Genomic DNA, 24,596 nt, shown 5'->3' with positions numbered 1-24,596 from the left:
GCAAAGAGCTGCTTGTGTTGGAGTGTTGGGATTTCTAGTGTTGGGGAACTGTCCTGTCTTTCTAAGAAATGCATGCCCTGTGTCTGTTCACCAGAACGCGGCTGGACAATTTCCCTTTTCAGCCTCTTCCAAAGCTTGCATTCGGGGAGCAAAACTGGAGAACGATTAAACCAGCAACCAACGCTGGGAAGGCAGCGGAAGTGTAAGGGGCCTGGCCACTCCGTGGAAAACACCAGGCGAGAACTCACTCCTGCTCACTCACCTGCCTCTGGGCCTCAGCCAAGTTGAAGGGCAGCATTCCTTCTTCTAGGGGAGCAATCCGCTCAATGTCTGCTAAGGTCATGCGTCTGGACAGAGAGCAAAGATAACAATGACAAAGGCCCAGATTTCTTAAATTCACATTATAGAATTCCAGAATGTTCCTTTTATCACTTCCATATTTCAGTGTTGTCCTTCATTATTTGGTTTCTTTCTCTCCTGCTGTATTCTCCCTACACCTCGCTCCTAACCCCCCTTTTATTAAACTGACTTAAAAAAAAAAAACCCAACTTACCCCCTTGGCTCATATAAATCTGCTAACTGAAACAAGATGTCAACTTCCATGGGTGTAACCTGACCAAACTTCTGGGCTGCCAGAGCAAATTCCTCTGTATGGAGAGAGAGAGCGAGAGAGAGTCAGAGAGAGCAACACTAAGTTCATCATTCACTCAAAGCAGTGGAGGAATGGAAATCCCAACGCGTCATCATGGAGTCATCCCACCTCTCCCCAGTTCCTTCACCCACGTGGAAAAGAGGGCAGGCCACCATCCTGACACCCAAAGAAAAAGCCTGGTGCCATCTGAGGGCTCTCAATGAACAACCCTGGATGGCATTCCAACTACAGGGCAAGGAAAACAAGGAAGCGTCGGGGACACTTCACCTGGTTCCTGGTACTGACACCCTGAATCCCCAAGTAAATTTTCTATGCTTTTTGTTTGTTTGTTTGTTTTAAATCCCATTGAAATGCTGATAATATCTTCTCTGAGTTCACAGATCACATACACCCTCGTCAATATACGTTTCTGGAACTCTCACAAATTTTTTGAAGGCCACTGACCCGCCTGCTAATTCGGCTCAAGTTCTTGTAAGAACGGAAAAGATTCAACAAACTCTGTATCTTGTCTTCATTCAAAGGCTGTCTTCAGTTTATCAAAATTTTGTGAAGATTGCTTGCCTTAGCTTGTCTGCTCATAGGATGGAGGCCACACATCAATTAATTAACATGTATGAATGGGGCAGAAAATTCTAATATTAACTCCAGGTTGCCTTTCTCAGCCGCGTTGCCTAACACACTTGAAGCAAACATTCTGCCATACTGTCACTCACCCTTAGTCACCTCCACGTCTTTCCTGCTGCCAGCCAGAGTGCTGTAGATCTTTCGAATGAGTTCCATGTTGTTAAGGAGTGAATTAAATCCATTAAAATAGGAGAAACTAACTTGATGGGATGTCGTGCCTCCAGCGGCCTTGGTGAGTAGAAAACAAGAATGAGAGGAAGAAAAAAAGATAAATAGGTGAAGAGATTCCAAAAGAACATATATTTAATGCTGTTTTGGAAGTAACCAGGAATGATCCTAAGTATTTTCCTTTCAGATTAGAAATGACGCTATAAGTGATTTTTAAAAGTAACTGCAACCAATCATGGCCAGGGCTTGCACTTCCATATACAACTCCTGGAAAACTAAATAAATACATGTGTAGGATTATAACAGGATGAGTAGTCATTTACAGAGATCAAATTTCAGTTAGAAATGTTTTATAAGTTGGTTTATTTCATCTAAAGAGCAACTCTTAAGGCCTTAAACATACAAACTAGCACACCCATGTATGTGCTCACACATGCAAAACTGGATTTTATCAGTGCAGACACACTATGAGAAGTGACTAATGCAACCTTAATATCAAGACATGGCATGACACTTAAACCAGCAATCAATAGTCACTTAAGTCCTGAGACTTTACGTTGGTGGGATTGCTAAAGCACATGTATATTCTGGTAAAACTTGGAGATGCCATATGTTTAGGTGGGGGCTGAAGTTGATCAGAATTCTGATAATCAGAATTTATAAGGAAACATTTTTCTTCACTGGGGACAGGGAAACAAATAGCATGTCCTCTGTGAATGGAACTTCAGTTTAGGGTTTCAAATTCTATCCTTCCCTAACAAGACAAATATTTTTTATTAGGAAAGCACCTCTTTAATAACAGCCACATAAATCTTCACTTAGCAATCATTTAAAGTAGCTGACAGGGGAGTCAGTGGTGAGGCATGGGCCTACAGGAAACCTGGATTCCACTGTAATGATCTTCCCTGGTGACCTAGACATCCAATGGCCAAGGCTTGGAACCACTACCCAGCATGCTGCAGGATACCCTGGAGGTCCAAGAGGTAAGGGCATCAGTTGGACATCCCTTGGGATGGGACAATCATGACACATAATGGCAGGGCTCTGCTTGTCACAAGCACCAGTGCAACCCCAATGGACACCAAAAGCCAAGGAAAAATCTGAGCTTTGGAGTTTCTGGTCTACCTATGACTCCAACAAGAGGTCAATGTGTGTGTGCTTGTGTGGGTGCCTGCATGCATGCATGTTTCTTTTTCCTTAAAGAAGAAACATGAAAATCAACATAGGACATATCTCAAAATATAAGGCAAAATTAGCATGCAATCACAAATCATTTTTATCTTCCCCCTTTTTAATCAGTTAATACAGGTAGACCCTCTGTATTACAGAATTCTACATGTGCAGATGCAACCAACTGCCGAGCTTTACAAAGATTTGGGGGGAGAAATTCTATCTGCACTTAACTGTGAAGATGTTTTTCCTTGCCATTATTCCCTGAACAACACAGTGTAACAAAGATTTAAAAATACTTACACTGCATTAGATGTTACAAGCAATCTAGACATGATTTAAAGTACAAAGAAGATACATATAGGTAATATCCAAAGACGATGTCATTTTGTATAAATGGTTTGAGTATCTGCAGAATTTAGTATGCGAGAGCACCCTGGTGCACTCCTCCTGAGACACTGAGAAACAACTGTACACATTCCTAAGACTCCCTATATAATACAGACAATCAATTAACCTATCCACTAAAATGAACCAAAACATTTTTGGTTTGTAAGGATGGTAATATAAGTGATCACATCAGAAAAATAGTAGTGTTTTAAATAGGAAAAAAAAAAAAAACTATATAATTCTTAAGAACTGTTCTTTACTATCCTAGCTTACTTAGCTCAAATCAGGGAAAAACTGCTTTATTGGGACAATGACAACTTACAGCTACTAGACATTCTTCAACAAAAGGAGTCAGGACGTGGGGGCGGATGGTGACCATGATGTCCCGGAAGTCAATGGCGGTGACTTTTCCAGTCTTGGCACTGTCTCGCTGCACAAAGGCTTGCTTCGCATGCTCCAGCTGTATTTCCTACAGTTAGAAAAGGTCAAACAGTTATGCCTCTTACTTTCTTCCTGCAAATGGATGCTCGTTTTTAAATCAGACAAAAGAAATAAGCCTACTGTTTCCTTCGAGAGAAAGAACGTTTCTCAGATCGGTGAATATAAATTGGAGAAAGTATACTCTACTTTAAACCTTACGCCCACTGGAATCAGAGCCAGACATGGGGGCACTTGTCTGTGATCTCAGCACTTGGGAAGCAGAGGCAGCAAGACCAAGAGTCGAGAGGCGGTTCCAGACAGCACATTATGGCTCCGATGTCAACCTGAGCTACATGAGAAGACCCTGTGTCTTAGTTACTGTTATAATGTCATGAAGAGGAACCATGACCAAGGTAACTCTTATAAAAGAAAGCATTTAACTGAGGGCTTGGTCATAGCTTTCGAGGGTTAGTCTAAAAGAGGCAGGCATAGAGCCAGAGCAGTAGCTGAGAGTTTTACATCCATCCAGGCAGCAGGCAGAGAGAGAAATTGGGCCTTAGCATGGGATTTTGGAACCTCAAAGCCCACCTCCAGCAACTCCTCCAAAAAAGTCACACTTTCTAATCGTTTTGAAAAGTTCCAGGAACTGGGGATCATGCATTTAAACATGTGAGCATGTGGGGGCCATTCTCACCCAAAGCACCATACCCTGTTTCAAAAAATAGGAGGAGAAGGTAGGAAAAGAGGAGGAAGATGAGGGAGAGGAAAAGGAGGAAAAAATAAAAGTTAAAAGAATAAAATCAGTTTCCTTTCTTCTAGAATCTGAGATACAAAAGAGAGGGGCGGGGAGGAAGGAAGGAAGGAAGGAAGGAAGGAAGGAAGGAAGGAAGGAAGGAAGGAAGGAAGGAAGGAAGGAAGGAAGGAAGGAGAAGAGAAGAGAAGAGAAGAGAAGAGAAGAGAAGAGAAGAGAAGAGAAGAGAAGAGAAGAGAAAAGAAAAGAAAAGAAAAGAAAAGAAAAGAAAAGAAAAAAGAAAAGAAAAGAAAAGAAAAGAATGAAGTTTGGTGGTTTCCAGGAGCTGGCCAGACCCAGCTTACGTGATGTGGATAAAAGGGAAACACACATGGGAGCATGAGCCTCTCTCCAAAGCCAGGCAACCTTGACCATGTGCTAAGATGCAAATGCTCGAGGGAACAACAGTGAAGGAACACTACTGGTGTTGGGGGCTGGTGAAGTCTGCCCTGTGCCAGTCCATCTTCCCAGTAGCTGCTGGTGATTCTCCACCCAAGGCTATGAGGGTCAAAACTGATGCCACATACAGAATGAAGTTGGGCGTGTGTGGATCAGGAGGCAAAGCTGTGCCAATGCATTTGCATATATAACTCACATGACCAAATTCCAGAAAGAATCATGGCTCTCTATTGCTATCCCCAGGAAATAAGCTCAGGCACAAAAACCAAACATGGCCCCACTGAAGCTCACTTCTCCCCACATGGCAGAAGCATTCCTTCTGTAGAAAACATGCTATCACCCGCCTCAGGACACACAGCCTACATTCCAGATGGGCCGAGAAAGTTAATCTGCATGAAATTAAAAAGTGTCACCAAAGGACTAGCAAGTTATTTAGACGAAATGCAGTTTCATTAGTAAGGAAGCCATCTCAGCTTTCATAACATAATGACACAGTTATGTCAACATAGATTGTCCTTATGAGTCACTGCAGTTTGAAGGGACAGTCGTCCTTTCCTTGTGACACATGGGTGAGCGTAGGAAACACGACTGATAAAGTATTAATAATGTTGGATCTGGGTAATGAATACAGTCGTGAGTTATGCTTTCCTGTCTGGTTTTCTATAGTTTCAAGCCAGCATAAATGCTGGAATGTTAAAGATTAAGGCATTAATAAGTAGGGAAATAGTCATTATCTTATTTGAAGCTTCTTCTTAGTTACGGCATCTGCCATTTTTGGTGCAGTAGGACCCCGATGAAACACTCCTCATGGGCTCAATGCCCTTTACAGCCCTGAGTCTGACCTTTGCTTAAGGTATCAGCCAGCCCCACCCTCAAGCGCTGCTCACTCTAAGAAAAGCAGCTGCCACAATACGTCCAAGACTTCTCACGAGCTAAGGGTTACTCTACCTCCAAATCTCCACTACCACCTGTTAGATCAAAATCTCTAAGAATAGACCCTGTATGTTATACATCATATATATATATATATACACACACACACACACACACATATATATATATATATATATATATATATATATATCTTATAAAGGCCATAAAATGACACATCACTAACCCCACTATTAATGTCCCCCATCCAGGACTCAACTCTGATCCCTTTCCTGGGTTCAGAGCTTCATTACTGGCATGTTGGTTTCCTGGTGACATCACCTGAAAAGCTGTCATTTTCAATTCTCTAAGTTTCCTTTCTCCCAAGTGTAAACCAGTTACCAAATTATGTTCCCTGGGCCTTTCACCGTTCACTCAAGTGCATTTGTTCCTTTTCTCTCTTAACAGCAGTGCTTCAGTGCCTTCTCAGACCTGGCGCAAATGTCTCCGTGGTCCTCGCTGTCAGTCTCGGGCCACAGCAGTCCATCTTGAATGCATCAGGTCACCTTTCAAAGTCACAGATCCAGCCTCCTCCTTCCTCAGCAGTCAGGTCCAATGGACTGTATTACACACATCCATCTCCAACACAAGGTGCTCATGGCTCTTGGGGATTTACCCGGAGCCACATCTCTACCATGCAGACCCTCTATTTGACTGGAAAACCCAACTTGGCCTCTGCATTAAAAATTAGTGCCCAGGCATGCGGTTCCAGACATGACCATGTGATGAGATAATATTCCACTCTCCATCAGAAATAGCGTCAACATATTGGCTTTCCCCGGAAGGGCTTTTCTGCTGTGGATGAGGTGCCACGCTCTGCTTACGGTTTCTCCTAGCTATGCCGCTGTGGTGCTAGGTACAGCGGGCACTAATATGATAGACATCATCAGTGGCAGGCTGTCCATAAAGCCAACTAAATAAGGATCTATTCAACAAAAAATGGTTGTCTATCCAAGAGACCCCAAATCAGGAGGAAGGAATTAACTGCTCAAGAGCTGTCGTGAAAATGACCACAGCAGGTATTCCATTGAAAGCAAAGACCATAGTAGATATTCCATTGAAAGTAAACGTGCATAGGCCCCAGGCCCACCGCAAACGTTATCGAAAGCCAAGGTTATTCTCAGCAACAGCAGGGGTACCTTCAGGTATTTGCCATTTTCCTAGTTAAAACTCAAAGGACCCAAAGGCTGTCATTCCAAAATCAGCATCCCACACCACAGCCAACCCATCTCCTCACGGAGCAGAAACTCAGACTACGAAGACCAGCTTGTCTGGAATGGCAAAGAGCAAGGCAGATACCAAAGGCTGGGGAGGGCCTGTGACCACACCACAGAAGAGGGGATGTGTTTGTGGTGGGAAGATATCTCTGAAGGGAATAATATTGCCTCCTTCGCTGCCTACATAGTTTCAATTGAAAAGCTGCCAGCAGGCAAAACAAACAAACAAACAAACAAAAAAGCCCAACAGCTCCTTTTACCCTGATGATGAGCAAATTGAAAGTTCATTTTGAATAAGTGGAGACATCAAAATTCCATGCAGAACTTGAAACTGTACCAGTGAAGTTGCCTCAGTAGGAAGACAGGGAAGGTTTGGCTATTCCTTCCACATAAACTGGATTACTAAAGACGGAGCTTGCCTCCACCCCCACCACTGAGGCAGCGTTCTGATGTGTAACCTAGGCTTACAGTACACTTACTACACGATCCAGAATAACCTCAAATCCTCTGAATCCTCTGGCCTTTTCTTCCTGAGTCCTAGGATCTCAGGTTGTACCACTGGACCCAGTACATAGATAATAAGCATTTACCTTACTGAATCCAGGGAGGGAGCTGTAGTCTACCTGCCAGGAGCAGCAAAGCTAGAATTCAAACCTGGGCACCCCCTCCACCCCCAAAACACACACACCTTGCACACCCCCATGGACAAGTACATGCTTGCTATCTGACCATGGTGTGTGGGAAGCCCTGGAGCACCCTACTGTAGGGAATTTGACTAGAAATATCCTTGACACGGGATATAAATGTTACTCTATTTATCTATGTATTTATTTAAGACAAGGTCTCATGAAGCCTTTTTTTTATATTAAGAAATTTTCTACTCACTCTACATACCACCAGATCCCATCTCCTACCTCCTCCCACTCCCCCAGCCCTCCCTCCTAAGCCACCCCACATCCCCACATCCCCCAAATCAAGGTCTCCCGTGGGGAGTCAGCCGAGCCCGGTACACTGAGCCTAGGGCTCAAACTTCTTATGTAGCCAAAGAAGACCTTGAACATCCCTTCCATTTCTTCCACCTGCTGAATCCTGAGATTATGGGCATGTGCCCCTACGTCTAATTTATGTGGTGCCGAAGACTGAACCTAGGGCTGCATGACTGCTAGACAAGCCCTCCACCAAATGAGCCACATCCCTAGGCCTGTTTTGAAGTTACTCCCCATGCTCTAGATTTTGCCTCTGCCTGGGAAAACAATAAAATTCCTAAGTTTCCACTAAGGCAAAAGGCAACGTGTGGAGAAAGCCTGGCTCTCCTCACCTATAGTCATGGGGACTGCAAGGCAAAAGAATGAGGAGGCATTTCCTCCCTCACGTCTGATCCCTTCTTAGTCCTAAGAACCCGGACAGAAGAAACAAATCGGGAAGCCTGTGGGGCCAAACACACCAGCAACTCTACAAATGTTAAATTCAAGAATGTGCTAGTTTTGAAATAAATGACCAGGTTTGTTACCCATGACATAGTAGTGCCTTGAATCCCTTGGCAGTGTCTCTACGGCTACTAAAGAATATCTGACACGTATGTAAGGGCCACCAAGAGGCTGGTCTTTCCCACATGTATGCCAGAAGGGACAAAGGCAGGATGGAGAACATGGACCATCATACTCACTTCCTAAGTGAAGGGAATGCGCAGCAATGGAGAAGCAATCGTTATATTAAATATTTAAAGGTTAAATGGTTGGCAGGTTAACAGTCCAGGGAAGGGGCCACGCTGACTCTCTGTACTTCTTTTAAAAAGTAAATCAATGGAAGAAGATACCGGGGTAGGTTACATCCCAATCCACTAGCATCTCGCGTATAAAACTACAGAGAATTCAAACAGACGCCCCACACAAGCAAGTGTCACTTTGACTCGGGGGGAAGGGACACCTGTCACGGCTTTCATTTTCCACTGATGGAGGGGAGTGGAAGCCCCGTGACAGCAGAATGTAATGCACCATGACACCATACTTGGGAGAGCTCGGATGAGCCGGCTGGCATTTCAGGCCCCACGGCTTTCTCACAAAATGCACACACCAAGGCCTCTGTTTAGGTCATGCATGACAGACACTTGGTAAGTGGTAGCTCTGATCTCTGTTGAGGTGAAGGGCTTAAACACCTGTAAAGTCCGTTCTAATCCAGAACAGTGCTTCTGCTGCGTCATCCGTTCTAATCCAGAACAGTGCCACAGGCTCAGAAAGATGGATTATACCAACATGGTAGAGAATCTTAGGAATACCTGAGCACTAGCAGGCCTGAGGTTGAGACAGTGTTTGATTGAAGCCTTACACTAACTAACTTTGGAAATAAACATTATCTTCACTTTACAGAGAGACACTTGAAGCTTGGGATAGTTAAGATAACTAGCTCAAAGTCACACAGCAGCTGAGCTGAGATCCACCCCGAGGACCGTATGACTCCAACACTGAGATTCTTCATGGATAGATACCTATGTTATCTTGAGGAAAATCACAGTATGATCATAAACTGATTTGGACCCTAATAAAAAAATAAAGAATTTAGGAAAAGCTTTGACGGAGCTTTGGGAGTCATCTTGTTTGGAAAGGTGACTTTAACCCACACCCCAAAACACACACGCACGCACTCACGCGCGCGATGATTTGGATGCTACAAAAAGAAAGCCGGCCGTATCTTAAAAGCATTCTTGCTTAGAATCATGAGGGAGATGGAAGAGTCCACCACAAATTAAAAATCCTTCAAGCAGAAAGAGATGCAGTGGTTGACCATGAGAAACACAGAGCAGAGTTTGTTAAAAACCAAAGTTACACTCTCTACAAAAGAAACCTCAAAGTACATGTAGAAGTGTAAATCTGGGAAAGTCACAACATCTGAAAGTCAGGAGAAACAGAAGGTAAACTTTGGGCTGAGAGTGTGCTGTGTGTGTGTACATGTGTGCATGTGTGTGTGCGCGCGCGCGCCTGTCTGTCTGTCTGTCTTCAAACAGGGTTTTGCTATGTAGAATCTTCCTGTCTCTGGCCTGTGTGCTACCACAACCTGACTGGGAGTCACAATATTAACACTCTGTTTGTTTTGAAGGGAAGTCTAGTTTAAAAAAAAAAGACTACAAGAAAAGAATAGTATAGTTTCAGAAAGAGATGTGGTTATCTCTCAATACACAGATAGAGGAGGCAACAAAGATCAAATTGATACTTAAACTGAGTACAAAAAGTAAAGGCCTTAGAAGAGGCAAAACACAAACAAACAAAGCCCCAAGAGCCGGCGGTGGTGGCGCACACCTTTGATCCCAGCCCTCAGGAGGCAGAGGAAGATGGATCTCTGAATTTAAGGCCAGCCTGATCTACAGAGAGAGTTCCAGGTCATCCAGGGCTGCACAGAGAAAGCCTGTCTCCTCTCCCTTTGTCCCCCACCCTCAAATCCAAGAAGCTGGGAAGAAGGCATGCCTCTGAGATGAGTACTCAGAATGGTATAGGCAAGGGACACATTTCCTAAATGTGACATTGGGGTTGGGGAGGTGGAGGACAGAGGGGACTGGGCCTCTGTCACCTAAGGCCCTTCTGCTTAAGCACCAGAGAATGTTTTCTGTTCCCTCTACTCTGCCACACGATGATTACTGGAACAGGCTTTCGTTGCAGCAGATTCCAAATACTTCAACACACTCATTCAGATTGCTGTAGGAAAAAAAGTCTAATTCTTCAAAATTACTACCTGTACAGAAAAAACATGCATGGGGGCTCCACTTCTTCTCATCGAAATCCAGGCTTCTAATAGCTCCAGGGCTGTCATTCCCTTAACAGTCCCCAGTTTCCTAGTGGGCAGATTTTGAATGTAAAAACCTTTTCTCACCTCTCCTCAGACATGCAAGTCTGTGCTTTGGCCTGAGAACAATCTATCATGTAAAACAACAGCAAAACAGTCTCCGAGCCAAACAGCAGATTCACTTGAGCTAAAAGCAAAGACCATTGAAAGAGAACACAAAGCAACCCAAAGCCTGGCTCATTTGCACTTTTATGTTTTCAAAACTTAAAATATATCTATATATAATTTTAATAAAACTGAGTCAAGAAAACTAAAAAACTGTAGTGGTAGAAAACTGTAGACAAAATGAAGGTGACCGCTTATAAAAACAAAGAATAAAATGTATAAGGAATGTATAAGTACCCCCTAAATTTTCATAATTTTATGCTAATTTGAAAATAATATGAATTACGGTAAGGATATACAGGTGTGTGTGTGTGTGTGTGTGTGTGTGTGTGTGTGTGTGTGTGTGTGTGTGTGTGGTGTGTGGTGTGTGTACATGCCTGTGAATATGCTGGTGCAGAAGCCAGAGGATGATGTCAGGTGCCTGGCTCTGCATTCCCTACTTATTCCTCTCTCATTGAACCTGTACCTAGGCTGACAGACAGACAGCGAGCTCTCTTGATCCTCCTGTCTCCACCTGCTACAACGTTGGGGTTCCAGGCACACACACAGCTTTTCACACATGTGCTGGGATGTGAATTCAGACTGTCATCCTTGTACATGCTGATCCACTGAGCTGAATCTCCAGCTCCAAGATCTACAGTTTAAAATGGGGTAAGAAAGGAACTGAGCAATGACTAGGCAGGGTGAAGGCATTTCCATCCTTCACACTTTCCCATAATTCACATATTCTGCCATGTGGTCAGATTGCAAGAGTTCACGGTGAAATTCTGGCCTAGTTTCTTGGGTTGGACCTTCAATAAGAGCCCTCCGAAGAAAGTCATGTGATTCTCTACACATTCGGCAACGCCGTGATAGAAAACAAGTCCGGTGTGACTCTATGTTTCCTTGTTCTTCTGATTTCCTGCTAAATTTCTCAGTGGCTAAGAGCTGGGGAGATGCTAGACGAAGTATTGACTCTCAGCAGGGTGTTACTGTAAAAGCCAGCTCAAACTGTTCAACAGGAAGGCAGGCTGACCAACCCTGGGCACAATAGTACAGTGAACCTTGATTTCCTTTGTCCCAAACGTAGAAAGTGTATGAAAAATGGAATCTAACCATCCGAGTGACATGGATGCCAAACAATTTACCTTCGAAGAGCTGGGGTAGACAATGTCAGCTTACTGCACTCCATATTTGTCTCTGAAACATTAGGGTCATTTCATTGATAAACCAGTACCAACATGCATTACATAGTCTGTCAGGACCAATTTATAATCGATATGAATAGATTCACATGCCGCAGACACAAACACTGATGTGGTCTCCGGCTACTAAAGACTTATGGCCTTGATACTTCCATTAGCCCTAATGGCAAGTTGGGGGCAAAGAAAGGGGAAATACAAATGGCTTGGGCTACTCAAGCCCACAGAAGGATTTGTTAGATGGCCACTAACCTGTTTGAACCATTTGGACTTCATGCAGCTCTGCAAATGGTCATTTTCCATTAGCATCTGCAACCCCTTATTAATAGCAAACCTTGAGAATTTGCTGTTGCCATGGGTGAAACCATGTTAGGTTTGGTGAAGGCAACAGAGAGCAATTTCTTTTTCAACAGAAGTGGACTTTTGTGTTGGCACTTTTGTGTTATAGCAGGATACCATGACAGACAATGCAGCCAACCCTAAGTAATGATTCTCTAGGAAGCCGAGGCCACAGATAACTACTAACAGCAGAGAGTCCCTGGCTGATCTGGAAGCAACAGACTTGGAAGCACTCTTAGGCTCGGAATGTGAACAACCAAAGATCCATTTCTATACAGAAGGAAAAAAAAAACTTTAGCTGCTCGATATGGTAGGTCTGATCTGGGTGAAATCCACAAGCTAAAATAATGAGTAATCTGACTTAATAATAACAACCAACACCTAAAAGCATCCATGTGCATATGGCGTCTGACAGATATGATCTAAGCACAGGGACCCTAACCAATGTGATGGTCGGTCTCGGCACAGACACAGTGCTGCCTCCTCCAGTCTGCTTCCTGCTCTATCAACTAAAGTTTGTGTCTCTTGAATACCATCACCCTCATCTGACAAAACAAAAGGCCCTGAATAAAACAAGTAAGTACTCATGTGTCTGGAGCCAGGTGATCTCATTCTTAAGCTCTACTTGGTAAGAGGGTATGAGATGACTTCCAGACCCATGCCCTCTCAAGTCAGCTAGCCCATCTCTTGATTAATGGAATCTCGGCCTCAAAATCTGCCTCCTCTACCCATTCAGGGCAGCTGATTTTCTGACGTGCCTTCTAAAGCAATAGGAGGCAGGTCCTTATAGATACAGAACACTTTCCCTGCTCCATAAAATGGGGAACAGAATTCCTTCAAAAAGTCCCAATCTATATAGGTGGGAGTTCCTTCTTAATTCCTAACAACTAAGAAAGCAACGCACACTGAATGTGTGAACAGCTTTCTTGTAGAACCCAGGACCACCAGCCCAGGGATGGCACCCCCTACAATGAGCTGGGCTCTCCCCCATCAATCACTAATTAAGAAAATGCCTTACTGGCCTGATCTTCTGGAAGCATTTTCTCAGTTGAGGTTCCCTCCTCTCAGATGACTACAGCTGGCATGAAACTAGTGAACACACTCACTTGGGTATTTCAGAAGCTGTCTGTGCCCGGCAACGAGCCCACGGAAGAAAAACAAGATGCCCGAAGTAGGGGGCTCAAAGCTCAACCCGCCTGGAGACAGGAGTTCAAAGGAAGTACACAAAACATCCGAAATGGGGGAAAGTGACCCAGTGTAGACCTCAAACCCAGCACTGATGGGAAGCCTATCTCGACCATCAACTCCTTCTTTCTTTTGGGTCTGGAGTTGGGTCTAAAGCAAAGTCCTTGTCAATATCATTAGGTGCTCACAGACACTTTGAATCAGTAAAAGTTTCAGGCATCCATCCTGGCTCCAAAGGCCAAATCATCCCGTGCATGACACTGTGGGATGCTCCCATTAACCATGAGGGATCAGAGTCAAGCTTAGGCAAATGCCTAAAAGCTGCAGCTGAAACCAGAATGCGTAACCCCTGAATTATCTAATCCTGGACTCAGGCTCCCCACTTCTTAAGGAAGGCCAAGAAGCAACCGTGAGGAGTTTACAGTTGACTGGCCGCGACATAATTGACACTTGCTTGAAAGGGGCAACTCAAGCATCCTTACTATATTGCTAACGTTCCATTAAAACTAAAAATTAATTAGGCTGGGTTCCACAAAGTCCATTTGAGGCATCTGTCTCAAATAGCATTATTATAATCATTCCTTATCAAGGGCATACGCCTCCTCCTCCCATGTGCCAATGTCCTGTGTAAACAGCAACAAAAAACTACCTCACATTCCATTCCCCACCTGAGTCACTGAACTAGGTTTATGTTCCCATAGAACTGGAAATGGAGATTCATAGACATTACCATGTTTAACAAGAAAAATGAAAAGCCAGGAGTAAGGTATCTTGTCCTTGGTTTTTGCTCTTTTTTTTTGGGGGGGGGGTTGTAATTGAGAAAGGGTCTCACTCTGTATGCCAGCCTGGCCTTGAACCTGCAGCAAGCAATCTTTCTGTCTCAGCCTCCTGAGTGCTGAGGTGTGATCCACCAGGCCTGGTTCAAGATATCTTTGAAGCTTTGTAAGGACAATGACAGCAAACTTAAAAGCTTGACCAATTCTGTGTGGGTAACAGTATTATTAAAAGTCTAAATGAGGGTCAGGGAGATGACCCAGTCAATATAGTGGATATGAGTTCAATCTCTGGAAACCATGTACAAAAAACTTAATAAAACGAAGTACAGTGGAGCACATTTGTGTAAGAGGCTCCAAGATCTTAACACAACTGACACCATGTTAGAGGCACCATTTTAACCTTAAAATGCAGCACGTGGGCCTCAACACCTGCCTAAACAGGATCAAAGACCTAGTCCATCAAAGACCTGGTGGATAGTGCCAGGATCCAGGAAAGTCCCTAAATGTACTAACCTGGTTGTCTGGCGTCTGTGGTTCTGCTTCTTGCCAACTGAAGGGTGTCAACCAGGGTATGGTTTTTGTGAATAAAAGACAGAGAACTGTGAGGATCTGAGCTGCATGATTTAGTTAAGTTTCCCATGGAACCACTGGCCGGCAATGAAGACTTTCTATTTGGCTTTCAAAGTGATTGAGTATGTTGTCTGGTAGGCAGCATTTGTGACCTCAGTGCTGGGGAGGCGGATCCCTGGGCTTGTGGGCTGGCATCCTAGCCACTTTAAGTTCTCATGTCTCAAAATAAAAAGTGGATAATGCGTGTGGTGATATTTTTTTTCTTTTTTCTTTTTTTTGGTTTTTCGAGACAGGGTTTCTCTGTGTAGCTTTGCACCTTTCCTGGAACTCACTTGGTACCCTAGGCTGGCCTTGAACTCACAGAGATCCGCCTGGCTCTGCCTCCCGAGTGCTGGAATTAAAGGTGTGTGCCACCACCGCCCGGCTTGTGTGGTGATATTTTATTTGTATGTTAATAAAGCATGCCTGGAGATCAAGGGGGGAAAGGCCAGCCATTTTTAAGTAAATATAGAAGTCAGGCAGTGGTAGCACACACCCTTAATCTGATCACTTGGCAGTCAGGGTCTGTGTGTTCAAGGACACAGTAGGGAACAGCCAAGCGTGGTGACACATGCCTTTAATCCCAGTACCAACCATAGAGACCAGGTGGTCTGTACAGACAGGCAGTAACAAGGAAGTGAGGTAGCTGGGCTAAGAGCCAATGAGAGGGCAGAACAGCAAGGCAATAAAGGTAGACAGGAAGTAACTCCTTTTTGGTAGCTGCAGAGCTGGAGAGGTAAGGTTGGTGGCTATGACTGTTTCCCTGATCTCTAAGGCTTTCACTCCTATATTTGGCTCCTTGTTCTTTATTTAATAAGGCCTCCTAGAAATCCGTCTACAGTTGCCTGGGGAACAATAACGCTTGCTCTCTCTCTCTCTCTCTCTCTCTCTCTCTCTCTCTCTCTCTCTCTCTCTCTCTCTCACACACACACACACACACACACACACACACACACACTGAAAAGTCCAAAAAAGGAGCATCTTTGCAAACTAAATGGCTACATACGCTACATACGCCAGTCAGTGTCTAAGCGTGGATGCCACAATGTGGCACTTATGAAGGAGTAACCCCGCTGGGGATTTGGCTGTTTCCATCCCCACCACTCCATCCCCTTTCTGCCTTCATCCCCTGCATCTGGGAAGATTGACAACAAGAAAAAGACCCACATGATCTGAGCTACTAACACTTAACAGAGGAAGGAAGAGCAAAGAACTGAAGGTGATTTCCCAGGCAGCCTTCCTCCAGGCTCAAAAGTCAAAGATCCCAAAAGACTAACATTCCACATGGGTTTTTAAGTAACAGATTTTGTGAAAGAAATGTGATCACTGAAGAAACAAAATGAGTTAGTAAAAATCCAAAAGAAGTGAATTCCTTATGGAGATTTGTATCCCAATAGATATTGACCCCCAGTGACTAAATGTTAATGTGGAAATTAAAAAAAAAAAATTTTAAATGGCACTTGAAGAGGAAAACCAAGCCACAATCATAATTTTATTTTTTTGAATTCATTCTTAGTCTAGAAAAGACAGGGTTCATTATTGCATTATCATAGAATAAGAACAGTATAATATATTTAAAATTACTGTTGGTTGGGCTGATCTCATCCATGGTCCAACCATCCAATCACAATAGAGGGAAGAAGGAACATGGAAGGGACTGAGCTAGCTTAGGAGAGGAGCTGGGAGGTCAATACCCTCGCCGCAGGGGCAGCCTAACACCACCCCACACAAGGCGGCAATCTCTAAAGGCTGGTCCAAGAAACAGTTTCCAAAGCTGCCTGGATAACTTCAATATGCAGCAATTTGAGACTCGGGTGGCTTAATCCATAAAAGACCTCAGAGGGAACACTTTTACAGTTAGAGGTAGCTGGCTACATCTGCTAGTTTTCTCAGGGAAAAAACACAATATTGGTGCATAGTAGGACAACCAGGCACAAATCCCAATTGCAATTCTGATTGCTTTCTTAGAACTCTGGAAGAACAACAATGCTCTTAACCACTGAGCCATCTCTCCAGCCCTATGGTTTTGCCTTCTTTGACCTAGCAACCTTGAGGGGGTCATTTTCACATTTTCAAACAAGAAGAGGTCCATATAATTCTACAATTTCAACATGCTGAAAAGAAATTCTTCTAAATTTCTAGACTTACAAACCTCTGGTAAATCAGGCTTTGAGGAAAGAGCAAGAACTTACACTTAATTATCCCCACACACACACAAACACACACAATTTTTAAGAGTAAGACTCCAGGAGCAGGACAGATCAATCCACAGTTAAGAGCACTGGCTGCTCTTTCATGGGACACAGGTTTGATTCCCAGCACCAACATGGCAGCTCACTCACAGCCATCTGTAACTCATCCCAGGGGACCCAATGCCCTTTTCTGGCTTCCTCAAATACTGCATGCGGCTGCACAGACATATAGACAAAATACCTATACACATAAAACTAAAACCATTAAAAAAAGAAATACTGGCAGAACAAACATACAAATAAGACCTTTGATATAAAAATATATCAGGAAAATAATTCAGGGTAAAAACATCAGGTAATTTAAGAAGAAAAGAAAGAATTAGACCCACCAGCAAAAACTGAGTGAACTCCGCATACGTAAGGTGTCTTTTCCTTTCTTTTCCAAAATGTAGTTGCACAAATTCCGAATCCCAGTTAAATGGAATATGTTGGTGAATTGTAGTCTGTCCAAAAACTTGTTTAACATCCTCTGTAAAAGAATAAATGGTGATTAAAAGAAAGGAAGTTGGCTTCTTTCTTAGATGTATTCAAATGGGCACTCCTACTTCTTATTAAAAAGTAACTCAAATATGAATCCATACATTTCATAAAAACTTGGCAGAAACAGGAATCAGAATATCCATGGAAAATATCAAAATATTAAAGCTTACCAAACCAAAAAAAAAAAAGTCACATAAAAAGCTAAATTTTTATCGTATTCGTTTTCTCTCAACATACACATGGGATTTCATCTTTAATGACTGTGGTGGTTTGAATGGGAAATGTCCCTCCCAGGCCGACACACTTAAACACCTGGTCCCCCACTGGTGACTGGGGGTGGGGGGGAGGCTTATAGAATTAGGAGGTGGAGCCTTGCTGAGAAGTGCGTCACTGGGGGCAGGCTGTGAAGGTCTATCTTTTCCTCACTTCCCCTCCCGCTCTCTGCTTCCTGTGCGTGGATAGAAATATGGCCGACCAGATTCCTGCTTCTGCCATCTGCCATCATTCCTTCCCCAAAATAAGCTTACTTCTGGAAGTTGCTTTTAGGCATGGTGTTTTATCACGGCAACTGAAAAGTACCTAATACAGAAAACCCAGACACAACAATCATAACGTAAGCAAGACAAACAGAAGGCATTATCGAGTTTCTGAAAGGTTTAGACCCTGGTGAAGAACTGAAGCTCGCATCCAGCACCTGAGATCCATCTGAGCTGGAGTCAGAACAGATTTCTCAAGCTCATCTTGCAGTAAAAGTTGTTAACTTTAATCCCCGCCCCCACAAGACAGGGTTTCTCTGTGCAGCCCTGGCCATCCTGGCACTCACTCTGTAGACCAGGCTGCTCTAGAACTCAGAGATCAGCCTGCCTCTGATTTCCAAGTGCTGGGGTGAAAGGCATGCACCACCATCCAGCCTAACTTTAATTTTTTGGGGTGCGGGTGGGGGAAGCGCTGGAGAGAAGTTCTCAAATTGTTCAGATAATTTCATTTCAAGTTGTGTTAGTTATTCAATGTCCTGGCTTCTCCTCATCTCTGTTCACTCTCAGAAGAGGAGCCGGAGTGTGGCTCGCTTGTAGAGCACCTGCGAGCATTGGGGGAGGGAGGCAGAAGGGAGCATGTGTGTATGCACAGAGAGAGGTAGAGGAAGACTGACACAAAATAGTATGCAAATTATTTTTCTAAATAAAGCATTATTTTAACCACTAGTCTCTATCCATACTGAAAACGTGCCTTTAGAGTGTAACGAGCAAACAAGTGAGTATATTGGTGAATTTTATCCTTGTTTTCACTTGTCTTAATATATCTGTCAAAGGTGCTCATTTGTATAAGCAAACTAAGCCTGGTTCCTTCTCTTCCCCCTTTTCTCTTCAAAGGAAACAAAAGAAAAAGACCAACTTCTTGAGTCTTCTTAGAGTGCCAAAATCCTTTGTCCTTGTTTCTACTGCTTCCCCCAAATTTCCTACTTCTACCTCATTATGCCCACAAAATTTTCATTCCATGTTTTTAATGGTTCCAGAAAATTTTACTTGTCATGAAAATAGCAAGGCCACCATCAGAACATGGTTGTGTGTGTTTGCACAGAAAGAGTAATAAAAATCAAAATTATGCTGGGCATAAATTTTATAAATGGTGGCAAAAATAAAACCTCAAACTGACCATGGTGAGGACAATAAAATAAAATTTTCAAAATACAACCTTCAAGTTTTCTTAGAGAGAGAGAGAGAGAGAGAGAGAGAGAGAGAGAGAGAGAGAGAGAGAGAGAGAGAGAGAGAAAATAAGGGAAATAACATAAACCAAGAATTAGGATTTAAAAGAAAAAATTGGTAGAGGGGAAGGAAGAGACGTATTCAGAATATCTGTCCCAGAGGCCAATAAAATGAATTATCTGAAAGGCTCCCTCTGCACTGAGAAGAAGTTTCTGAGTTGAAATTCAAATGTCTAGGGCTCTAATGCCACTTTCAACAACAGTCACCTTTTCTTGGGCGCTCACCAAGTGACAGGATTATTCTAATAGTTCCAAGTCCTTTCATCTGAAGCCACACTTTCTTCAGCAGCAAAGTATCCTAGGATAGCCTGTAGCTCCTGTCCACTCTGTGTTCACATCTCAGCACGGAGCAGGCCCAAGAGAGTCAACAAAGGCACCACAGTTGCTATCCCATAGATTAGCAAATGAGCAGCCACACGCACATGATAAGGACACCACCAAAACCACCCAAGAATTTGTTTTCACACCTTCAATACAGTTTTACAGCGCAATAAGTTCTTAATAACAAGCAAGCAAAACCAACTGTTTAGGGCACTTGGGTAAGCTGAGGATTCCTTTCAACCACAGAGTCCATGAAAACTGTTTTAATTCACTAATTCCAGGATAGCTGTCAACAGTATCCTTTCTCGGCCCTTCCTTCATGTCTCATGGAAAGTAAGAGGAGGTACTGAACAGACAGAACATATATAGCTAAGGCACCCAGACATTTTAGTGTCCATGTGGCCTGTGGAAGAAGGAAATCTGTAGAAAAGAGTAAAAACACGGGCTAAAGGTTTTGGTAACTTTTGAAGGTCTAAAACCTCCTATGTATACTTATATCTACACACACACATATCTCCACATACACATAGGAATGTCAATAAATTAATGAATAAGTTTCCAGTAGACGTCATCCTAACCAATAACTTAATTGTTTTTATAATTAACTATCATCTACTACTACCTCCTTGAGATCAGACAAGAGCACAGAACTGTGAACCTTTAACTCCAGAGGTAGGGTGCTTTCAATTCTAGAGAGCCTGACTTTGCAAGTACTGAGGTCACATGCTGAACTTTAGAAACTATGCTACCACTAAGATATTGCTCAACCCTAAAATCGGCCAATCCTAGTTATTTTTTAAAAAGGATATTTATGTGTTCCATATGTGTACATTTGTCCAGAATTACTGTACATCTTCTAGTTCCAAATAGATTATTACTCCTTTGATAGCACAAGCCTCATTGTCCACACCTAATTTCCCTTCCTGGCTAGCACAGTGTGGGCAGAGAACAAGTTCTCCCTACGTAGATTTTTAACTGAAGTCAGTCAGCAAAAGTTTACACTGGTTGACAGGTCAGAGACAGTAGTTTTCTGAAACATTATGGCTGCCCTTACGGAAAAGCAATTTCTGTAATTCTCAGTTCCCAACAGATCATTGGGAGTCGTGCTCTACTCATCCTGAAGCCCTCTTCCTGATGACCTTCGGATCTACAGAGGAGAAATAATCTCTACGTTCACTAACACCCCCAAGGTTTTTCTGACACAAGGGTAAAAGACCTTTTTGCAAAATGAGCTTAGTAAGCTATGGAAGAGATTCCCTCATCATTAATCGTTAACTCTCCCCCGAAACAGCCAACAAATATGAAAGAAAGAGCTAGGGTAGGCTCCAGACCACCCAGTGCAACACAGTCATGTGCAATGTCAGTCATGGGAGGCCCTGGAGGACAGAGGGCCACTGTATTGACAGACATTCCTTCCGTGGTCCATGTGACTGCTAACTCCTTGGAACTGGACGGCATAAACACTAGGCAGCCTTCAGAATGTGGCCCGATTACCTGTTTCTTAGCTGTTGTCACACATCAGCTACTGTAAAATGGACGCCGTGGAGAGCTAACTGCAACTCGGAACCAGCAGCGCATATGAGCACTGCACCCACTTCTGTGGGAGAAATGTGTATCACAGAAGGTAAGGGGCTAAACCCAAATCTAACCCCACTAAATTCATCAGGATCAGGTCCAAGGGCATTAGCACTGGGGGAAGGGGGGTGGGAGTGGAGGGGGTGGTGGGGAGTCTCCACAACAAGAAAGCAGAATTTGAAGGCAGGCACAGAAATGGGAAGGAAAGGCTTTTTAAATTCTGATATCAGCCCTGAAGACTGTGCCATAAGTTTATTCATGGGTGCTTTTGCATGAGTTCTGAAGCAGAAAGTGAAGTTCATTTCTTTTGAGGCAAATCAAAGGTTTGGATACAGTATTTGAGCGAAAAGCCACCCTGAGACATGGCAGATCCTGCCCCAGATAGTCAAGGCATTTCCATGCAGCAAATACGACTAGTTTTAAATTCCTAAGGCTTGATGTTGCATTTACAGGAAGAAGGAAGGAATGTTCTGGGAAGAGCACAGCCCTCCTCAGTATAGAGAGGGTGGGGGAGGCAAGAACTAGAGTCGTGATGTGCCACTTGCCACAGATTCTACAAAATGTCGCCGTCACTCTCCTGACCTACCCACCAGGATTAGCACTCCCAGTGTGAACTTGCCATGCCAGTAGATGGACCACAGCCAGTGAGGCACAAAGCACACAGGATCCTTTCTGCTCACTTTCCCATATAATGAACTCTTAGGAAACCTTCAAAACCTTCAAAAATTAATTTCTGTCATCCTAAAAAAAAACACACATATTTTCTCCAAAATTATTTTGAGGGTCATAAGTCTGAACATTTTGTTCTGCCTCAAAAAATGGCTTGGGGTCATTCATTTACTAAAATTTTCACCTTCAGGTACAAACAGAAGTAGTATCTGTAACTAAAAGAATCACAATGGTTAGTGGCATTCCTCCCTCACTTTAGAAAACATGAAAATGCTGCCCCAGACAGTATTCTCCTCAGGGACGCAGATACCTTGGTCATTTAACTATTGATTGTTTAAGAAGTCTCCAGGTTTTATGAGGCAATGAGAAGAGTGTACCTCATCTGACAGCTAGAAAATGGAAAAACGAAACAAAACAACACGTATGGCTGATGAAGCTCCACACTCTGGCTTCCATAGGTGGATAGGCTCTACCACAAAAGACTCCAGGAATTCAACTTAGGACTACCCTATGACTAACCCCTCATCATTTCCAGACCTTTCCAGAATTTTCTGGAGCTAAGATGAAGGTGGTTTTTGTTTGTTTTTTAGATTTATTTATTTTTATTTCATGTGTATGGGTATATGGGGATTTTCCCTGCATGTCTGTATAACATGTGATACATGCAGTGGCCACAGGGGCCAGAAGAGGGCATTGGATCCAGTGGGACTGGAGGTACAGACAACTGTGAGCTGCCATGTGGGTTCTGGGAATTGAACTCAGGACCATTTTGTTTGTTTTTCGAGACAGGGTTTCTTTGTGTAGCTTTGCGCCTTTCCTGGAACTCGCTCTGTAGACCAAGCTGGCCTCGAACTCACAGAGATCTGCCTGGCTCTGCCTCCCGAGGGCTGGGATTAAAGGTGTGCACCACCATCACCCAGCTAAACTCGGGACCTTTTTAAGAGCAGTAGCCAGTGCCCTTAATCACTGAGTCGTCTCTCCAGCCACTAACCTTAAGTCTTAGGGAAGAAGAGAAAGTCCAAAATTTTTCTGCCATTTTGTTGCTTACTTGGTTTATAAACCAACAGCTGAGAACTTCTTGGCATATTAAAAGGAGTGAGAAGGAGGTGGAGGCTCCTCCTGGCATGAAACATGACTCTCAAATCATATCCATGGAGTAAGGTCCGTCAGGCAAAGAAGGCAAGCTGGCCTGGCTATATAATGGGAGCACAGCACAGGGTACAGGGTACTGATGCTGCGACCCTTTAATACAGTTCCTCATGAGGTGATCCCCAAGGTGAGGAACTGTTGCTACTTCATATAACTGCTACTATTATGAATTACAATGTAAATATCTGTGTGAAAACTTACAGTCTTAGGTGACCCCAGCGAAAGGGTCGTTTAACCCCCGAAAAGGGTGGCAACCCACAGGTTGAGAAGCACTGGTTTAGATTAGACAGAGGCATGCTTTTCTAAGCTCAGCTGCTCTTCCTAAAAGTGAAAGCAAGTGGAATGCTTCTCTCTCACAACACGATCACTGTTATTCCAGTCTGCAGCGAACTGCGGGAAGGACTCTTGCTCCCATCAGATCGTCAAGCAACGGTGAAGTTATTTAAGTGAAGACTACCAAACAAGCTTAAGGTTCCGCTGAGTTTATTTATGGGAGTTTTCCCCACTCTTGAGTTTCCAGCCTAAAGTCAGCTACACTTTTCACATTGTAAAGGCATAATTACAATGGGCAGAGTGAGGCGCACCTCTAAGCCCAACGTTCAGGAGACTGAGGTCAGAGGACTGGAAATTTGAAGCCAGCTCGGGCTACATAGTGAGATCTGGTGTTAAAAGTGGTGGGAACAATTACAAAGTAGCAATTATTTTACCCTCAAGATAAATGGTCATACTCCCATAAGTTATGTATAGATTCCCTCCCAAATCCTAGCAGGCTTCCTACAGAAACACAGTAGCCTATGATAGAAGATTTAAGACTTCTAAAAGCTGGTTCACAATAAATTGTTCTTACACACACACACACACACACACACACACACACACACACACACAAAATCAGTCCCAAGGATTCTACTAACAAGCCATTCACACTAGTAAGCCAGTCTGGCCAGATCAGAGACTAGCATAAAAAAGGCAACTGTAGTTTTACATATATGAAATAACAACTTAAAAACAAAATAAGGAAGCAATCTCATATGCAATGTCCTCAAAAAGACTTACCAAATTTAATGTAAGATACAAAAAAAAAATCTATTCTCTAAATATTACAAAATTTTAAAATAAGCAAGGGCTGTGACTTACACCTAGAATCCAGCACTCAGGAGACTGAAGCAGATGCGAGGCCAGCCTGGGCTACACAGTGAGTTCCAGCTGGTCTGAGCTACAGTGTGAGACCCTGCCTCAAAATTAATTCATTTGTGATGGGAGAGTGGAGGTACATTCCCAAAGTTGGTGTTAAATTGTCATACTCCCCAAAGTGACATATAGATTTCCTCACAAAATCCTAGCGGGCTTCTTGAGGAAACAGACAAGCGGATTCTCAAATCCATATAAGAACTCAAGGAATCCAGAAGAGCCCAGGAAATTTTGTAACAGAAGATCAAAGTTGGGTTTCAGTCAGTACCAAGTTACTGCAAACCTAGACTGTGGTTACAACACGGGACAGACTAATAAACAAAACACGGCAAAAACCAAGATCTAGCGTCAAGCTTATGTGCTTGCTACCAGTAGATTTCGACAAAGATGACTAGCAAACTGCCAAGA

At 43.4% G+C, this 24,596-nt stretch overlaps 1 protein-coding gene across 2 annotated transcripts in view; it reads right to left on the bottom strand.

Annotated features, from left to right (window-relative positions):
* The window catches only part of Slc25a13 (solute carrier family 25 member 13), a 181,997-nt gene that overhangs the window by 73,441 nt on the left and 83,960 nt on the right, over positions 1–24,596 (bottom strand). For both annotated transcript variants that reach the window (XM_006986884.4, XM_006986883.4), the window contains exons 5-9: positions 17,371–17,510; positions 3,327–3,473; positions 1,366–1,504; positions 554–647; positions 263–347 (exon numbers count right to left, since the gene is read on the bottom strand). In XM_006986884.4, the coding sequence (XP_006986946.1) occupies positions 263–347; positions 554–647; positions 1,366–1,504; positions 3,327–3,473; positions 17,371–17,510 (605 nt within the window). The remainder of the gene's footprint in view (positions 1–262; positions 348–553; positions 648–1,365; positions 1,505–3,326; positions 3,474–17,370; positions 17,511–24,596) is intronic.

Source organism: Peromyscus maniculatus, chromosome 3 (assembly GCF_049852395.1).
Source record: "Peromyscus maniculatus bairdii isolate BWxNUB_F1_BW_parent chromosome 3, HU_Pman_BW_mat_3.1, whole genome shotgun sequence".
Taxonomy (NCBI): domain Eukaryota; kingdom Metazoa; phylum Chordata; class Mammalia; order Rodentia; family Cricetidae; genus Peromyscus; species Peromyscus maniculatus.
The sequence above is the reverse complement of the archived record's forward strand: the minus strand, read 5'-3'. Positions and strand labels throughout refer to the sequence as shown.